Below are 6,154 nucleotides of genomic sequence, written 5' to 3'. Positions count from 1 at the left end.
GCCTCGGGTGCGGGCGGGGTCGACCCCGGGTGAGCCGATGGAGGGGGCGGGGCCTAAAGGGTGGTGCCGGGCGGGAATGGGACTAAGATGATATCTGGCCACCTCCTACAAGGTGGGTTCTGTAGGGTAAAGGGGAGGTGCTAAATGAGATCCCTTAACGGGCAGAGCCTCGGTGTCCTCAATGGTTATTGGAAGGGGTGGGTAAAATCTTGTGGTTGGGCGCCACTGAGAAGGTGCGGCCTCAGTGTTAGCGTGAGTGGCTCCCAGGACAATCGGGCTCCACCAAGACCTAAGGCTGGGGACGGGTCATCCTTTTGGGGGTGGGACCAACTCCGTTTTTTTTTTGAAACGGAGTTTCCCTCTTGTTGCCCAGGCTGGAGTGCAATGGCACGATCTCAGCTCACCGCAACCTCCGCCTCCCCGGGTTCAAACGATTCTCCCGCCTCAGCCTCCCGAGTAGCTGGGATTACAGGCATGCGCCTCCACGCCCGGCTAATTTTTGTGTTTTTAGTAAAGACGGTATTTCTCCGTGTTAGTCAGGCTGGCCTCGAACTCCCAACCTCAGGTGATCCGCCCGCCTCGGCCTCCCAAAGCGCTGGGATTACAGGCGTGAGCCACCGCGCGCGGCCAGACCAACTCTTTTTTTTTTTTTTTTTGAGATGGAGTCTTGCTCTGTCTCCCAGGCTGGAGTGCAGTGGCGTGATCTCTGCTCACTGCAAGCTCCGCCTCCCGGGTTCACGCCATTCTGCCTCAGCCTTCCGAGTAGCTGGGACTGCAGACGCCCGCCACCTCGCCCGGCTAGTTTTTTCGTATTTTTAGTAGAGACGGGGTTTCACGGTGTTAACCAGGATGGTCTCGATCTCCTGACCTCGTGATCTGCCCGCCTCGGCCTCCCAAAGTGCTGGGATTACAGGCGTGAGCCACCGCGCCCCGCCCAGGAGACCAAGTCTTGACGGACCTTCCCTGAGGGGCGGGGCTTCAGAGAGCGGAGCGGTAGCCGGGATAGGGCTGCGGTGGGACCAAAGCCTTTGAGAGGCTTCCCAGCTTTCTGGCTTCTGGACTCAGCAATCTGCGGCCGGGTCTCGAGGGGAAAATAGGTCTGTGGTGCGCAAGGCCCCAATGGAGCCCTTGGTTTCCCGCAGAACCCACTGGGTCTCCAGCAGTCTCTGAGGAGCCGCTCGACCTTCTGCCGACGCTGGATCTGAGGCAGGAGATGCCTCCCTCGCGGGTGTTCAAGAGCTTTCTGAGTACGGGCCAGGCCAGCTGCGATCCCCTCTGACCCTCGGGTTCGCCTCTCCGAACTCCAGTTCTCTCTGAGCCCCCGGCCCCCGTTTGAGTATCAAGCCCCTCTCCGAGCCTCAACTCATCCTCCTGGCCCCCATCTAATTCTCCTAGCCCACCCTACTCTTCCTGAACCCCAGGCCCACTCCCAGCCCCTCCCGAGCCCCTTCTGAACCCGGACACCACGCCCGTTGAGCCCCTGCCTGTCCCTGCCGTGGGCCCCTCTCTGACCCCCTGTCCTGGCCTCAGGCCTGCTCTTCCAGGTGCTGAGCGTGTTGTTATCCCTGGCAGGAGACGTGCTGGTCAGCATGTACAGGTCAGAGGGAGGGACGCTGGCGCCCCAGGGGCCGCTCTTTGGAGGAGGTGGGGAGCAGGGCCAGGACCTTGCTGGCGCTTGAGCCGATTCAGATCTGATTGAGTCGTGTTGGCAGGAGCTGGGTCTAGGACCATGGGGTGGGGACTGGAGGGCTGAGCAGGTCGGGGCCTCAGCCTCCCTCCGGTTCCCCAGGGAGGTCTGTTCCATCCGCTTCCTGTTCACGGCCGTGTCGCTGCTGAGCCTCTTTCTGGCAGGTGAGGGGCAGTGAATTCCCTGGAGCCCCTGCCCTGGGTGCTTTGGAGGCAAACCCAGCACATTTTCTCCTACATCCTCCCTCCTGCAGCTCCTGGCATTCCCCTGCAGAGCCCTCTAGTTCCCCCTCAGACTCCCACTGTCCTCCCCAGGCTTAACCCCCTCAAGCCTCTTTCCACTGTCCCCTTATGCCAGGGAAACCCATTCTCTTCCTTTTCCTTCCCCTGAGACCCCTCCCCCTCTTTCTCCAGCAATCTGGCTGGGGCTTCTGTACCTGGTCTCTCCTTTGGAGAATGTGAGTTGGGGAGACTGTCCTGGGGTAGGGGGCTGGCAGGTTGTGGATCTGGAGATTGTGGGGGTCCCCTGGACTGTTGGTCTGCTGGGGTGGGGGTAGTGCCAGAGGCTACAATCCTTAAGAAGGGCTGGATATAAACAGATTTATGAGGGATTGTGCTTGAGGGGCTCTTGGGGGTTCTGATACTGGGAGGTCAAGGAGGAGTTGAGGAAAGGGGACAGTCTTCAAAAAGGAAGCCCTGGCCGTTTCCAGGCTGAGGTAGGAGCAAGGACGACGGGAGCTGAGCGGCTCTGTGTTTTGTCCCTTCATCCAACAGGAACCTAAGGAGATGCTGACTCTAAGGTGAAAGGGGGCACCTAGGGTGGGAAATTGGTGGGCTCAAAGTTGCTTCTTTGAGAACCTTGAAGGCGTGGGGGCCTTTGGGAGGTGTCCAGGGGGACAGGGAGCCAACCCCACGGCGCCCACCTCCCACCTCCAGTGAGTACCACGAGCGCGTGCGCTCCCAGGGGCAGCAGCTGCAACAGCTCCAGGCCGAGCTGGATAAACTCCACAAGGAGGTGTCCACTGTTCGGGCAGCCAACAGTGAGGTGAGCCCGGGCCCACCTGGGAGACCCCTGATGGATCCATGCTCCCAGGGTCCTGCGACTTAAGCTCCGCCCAGAGCCCTGCGGGATTTCTCCCAGGGCCCACGAAGTCCGCCCCAAAGCAACCAGCTCCCAGAGGTCCCGCCCACCTGTAAAAGCGGCCAGCAAGCCTCGCCCCTCCAGGCCTCGCTCTCCCTCCTTGCAGAGAGTGGCCAAGCTCGTGTTCCAGAGGCTGAATGAGGACTTTGTGCGGAAGCCCGACTATGCGCTGAGCTCTGTGGGTAAGACCCGGAGACACTGGAAGACAAGAGACGCAGACAGGAAAGAGGCCAAGACCCTGACACAGACATTCCCATGCACCTGACCAGCCGAAGACAGAGCCTCGGACAGTCCCCACTCTGTCCCCGCGCCCCGACTCCTGGCAAGGCCTGGGAGCCTCTGAGGGTACTTCTCCCTTTTCCAGGAGCCTCCATCGACCTGCAGAAGACATCCCACGACTACGCAGACAGGAACACTGCCTACTTCTGGAATCGCTTCAGCTTCTGGAACTACGCACGGCCGCCCACGGTTATCCTGGAGGTGGGTCTGGAAACATCCCGGGATGTGACCCGGGGCGGGACGCTGGGGAAAGCACCAAAACCTCGCCCTGCAGGCGGAGCCTGGCTGAGTCGAGGGCGTGGCGCTAGGCGGGGCCTGGCTTGGCCTGGGTGGGGCTCTGGACGAGCCCGAGGACCGCCTTTAACTCAAGGAGAGACCTGGCAATGCTGGGGACTGGACCCTGGGCGGGCTGGAGGTGGAGCTCTGGGCGGGCCAAAGGATGCGGTCCAGCTGAGGCCCGGGCTGGGGAGTGGCAACAGTCGCTCTGTCCGACGATTCTGATGGTCCCTCCGCCCACCTGCAGCCTCACGTGTTCCCCGGGAATTGCTGGGCTTTTGAAGGCGACCAAGGCCAGGTGGTGATCCAACTGCCCGGCCGAGTGCAGCTGAGCGACATCACTCTGCAGCATCCACCGCCCAGCGTGGAGCACACCGGAGGAGCCAACAGCGCCCCCCGCGATTTCGCGGTCTTTGTGAGTGCGGACGAGGATAGGAGGTGGGGAATTTTGCCTAGACAGCCCCAAGCAGTCTTGAGAACTGGTGCCATTATCTGAGTCTTCGCTTGCTCATCTATAAAATGAAGATACTACTGTTTGCCTCTCAGAGCTGCTGGAGCTCTTTATAGTCATAACCATATCCAGATATTAGTTATTGCTTGCACAGCACTTACTCCCTGCCAAGCAGTTTACATGCATTCTTATTTTGTTTTTTTTTTTTTGTTTTTTTTGAGGCGGAGTCTCGCTCTTGTCACCCAGGCTGCTGGAGTGCAGTGGAGCGATCTCAGCTCACTGCAACCTCAGCCTCTGCGGTTCAAGCGATTCTTGTGCCTCATCCTCCCAAGTAGCTGGAATTACAGGCGTGCGCCACCGCGCCCGGCTAATTTTTGTATTTTTAGTGGAGATGGGGTTTCACCATGTTGGCCAGGATGGTCTTAAACTCCTGACCTCAAGTGATCCGCCCGCCTCGGCCTTCTGAAATGCTAGGATTACAGGCATGAGCCACCACACCTGCTTTGCACCCATATAACAACCTATGATGTACTGTTATTATCTCTCCCTTTAAAGATGAAGAAAGTAATGCTCAGAGAGGGGACGTTATTTGTACAAGGTAACACAACTAACTGTTGGCAGGACTAAAATTTAAAACCTGGTTTCTTCCCAGGAGGCGGAGCTTGCACTGAGCAGAGATCGCGCCACTGCACTCCAGCCTGGGCGATAGAGTAAGACTCTGTCTCAAAAAAATAAAAAATAAAACCTGGTTTCTTAGAGCCCACATTCTGAATTACAGTATACAACCATCAAAAAATACATAAGAACATGCATATAGCTATTGAATATATAGAAGATCCTCAGCAAAGTTTTCTTCTCCCCCCTCCACCTGTCCCCCTCATGGTTCCTCCTTTCACTCTTCACCCACCAGGGCCTCCAGGTTGATGATGAAACCGAAGTTTTCTTGGGGAAATTCACCTTTGATGTTGAGAAATCGGAGATTCAGACTTTCCACCTGCAGGTGTGTTTGTCTCCAGGGTGAAGGTGCCAAGGGAGTGGGGCAGTGAGGGATGAATTACCCAGGAGGAGGGCAGCCCTTGCATGATCCATTTGTCTCCCCAGAATGACCCCCCAGCTGCCTTTCCCAAGGTGAAGATCCAGATTCTAAGCAACTGGGGCCACCCCCGTTTCACATGCTTGTATCGAGTCCGTGCCCATGGTGTGCGAACCTCAGAGGGGGCAGAGGACAGTGCCACAGGGGGGCCCCATTAAACATGCTGATTGTTGGAGTAGAATTGAGTTCTGCTGAAGGATGCTGATCAGTGCTTTGGGGGGCTCTTGTTGGGAGAGCTCTGGCTGCTGTTGCATCTAAGTATGGTGGGGTTGACTTCCCAATGCATCCTCTTTTCTTAGAGAAGTCTAGACCAAGGTCGTAATAGCAGCTTCTGTTTATGGAGTGCCTACCATGTACAAGAAACAGTGCTGTGGACATTACATACATTACCTAACTTAATTCTCACAACCAGAGAGGGAAGCTGCTCAGGTCAGGAAACTTGTTCAATGTTACACAGCTAGTGAAAGGCAGCACCAGAGCAGTACCCAGGCCCACCTTCCTCCAGAGGCATTCCTCTAACCACAGAACTGCAGGCAGCCTGAACCCACCTTTGTGCTCAAGCCCCAGTGGGAAAGTCCCCAACTCCTGCTAGGTACAGGTGGAGGGGTAGATACCCCCTTTCTGCAGGCACACACTCAAAAGCTAAGGAGACTTGAGAATCTCTAGGAAGCTTCTGAGTCACAGAGCTGATGCAGGCCTGGTAGCCCCAATGTAGGTTGTCCTTACTGAGACCTGAGTTCCCAACACTGTGTGAGGCACAGGATAGATGATTTAGTGTTCACCAGGCCCTGCCCTCAAGGAGCCTGACAGGGGAACGAAGAGGCTCCAGGAAACAGGACAATGCATTTACAGATCCAAGAATTCTTCACTCTAAGAGTCAAAAGTGGAATTGCAGGGAAAAAAGACGAAGGAGAAGGCAACAAAGGATTAATGAGTTCTACCTAGGGGTAGGAAAGGAGGACCAGCATGAGCAAAAAAAACATGCACCATCTTGGAGGGCAATTTGCAATATCTATTAAAATTTTAAATATACACTTTGATCTAGCACTTCCACTTTTAGGAACAAATTCTTCAGAAACATTCCTGTTAAGTGCACAAAGATACAGGTACAAGGATGTTCATTATCGCATTGTTTGAAAAAAAACTAGGATTCAAATCTCCAGGAATAAGAGACTGGTACACTCCTACAAAAAAATAAAGATGTAGGCATTAACACCTTCCCAGCTTT

At 55.9% G+C, this 6,154-nt stretch overlaps 1 protein-coding gene across 1 annotated transcript; it reads left to right on the top strand.

Annotated features, from left to right (window-relative positions):
* Positions 1-43: 43 nt before the first annotated feature.
* On the top strand, positions 44-5,111 carry SPAG4 (sperm associated antigen 4). The gene is made up of 12 exons (XM_011972382.1): positions 44-112; positions 1,143-1,247; positions 1,531-1,597; positions 1,790-1,851; positions 2,101-2,144; positions 2,461-2,486; positions 2,623-2,731; positions 2,934-3,009; positions 3,192-3,307; positions 3,630-3,797; positions 4,744-4,833; positions 4,935-5,111. Exons 1-12 carry the CDS (start codon positions 88-90, stop codon positions 5,082-5,084), a joined length of 1,038 nt encoding a protein of 345 aa, XP_011827772.1. The 5' UTR covers positions 44-87; the 3' UTR covers positions 5,085-5,111.
* The last annotated feature ends 1,043 nt before the right edge of the window (positions 5,112-6,154 follow it).

Source organism: Mandrillus leucophaeus, unplaced genomic scaffold, assembly GCF_000951045.1.
Source record: "Mandrillus leucophaeus isolate KB7577 unplaced genomic scaffold, Mleu.le_1.0 Scaffold129, whole genome shotgun sequence".
NCBI classification, from domain to species: Eukaryota; Metazoa; Chordata; class Mammalia; order Primates; family Cercopithecidae; genus Mandrillus; species Mandrillus leucophaeus.
Note: the sequence above shows the minus strand (reverse complement) of the source record. Positions and strands in the feature narration are given on the sequence as shown.

Coding starts and splice junctions, on each gene's coding strand:
- SPAG4 (XM_011972382.1), top strand. CDS start 88: ATGATATCTGGCCACCTCCTACAAG. Junction 1,248..1,530: donor GGTGTTCAAGAGCTTTCTGA/GTACGGGCCAGG, acceptor TCCTGGCCTCAG/GCCTGCTCTTCCAGGTGCTG. Junction 3,798..4,743: donor CCCGCGATTTCGCGGTCTTT/GTGAGTGCGGAC, acceptor TTCACCCACCAG/GGCCTCCAGGTTGATGATGA.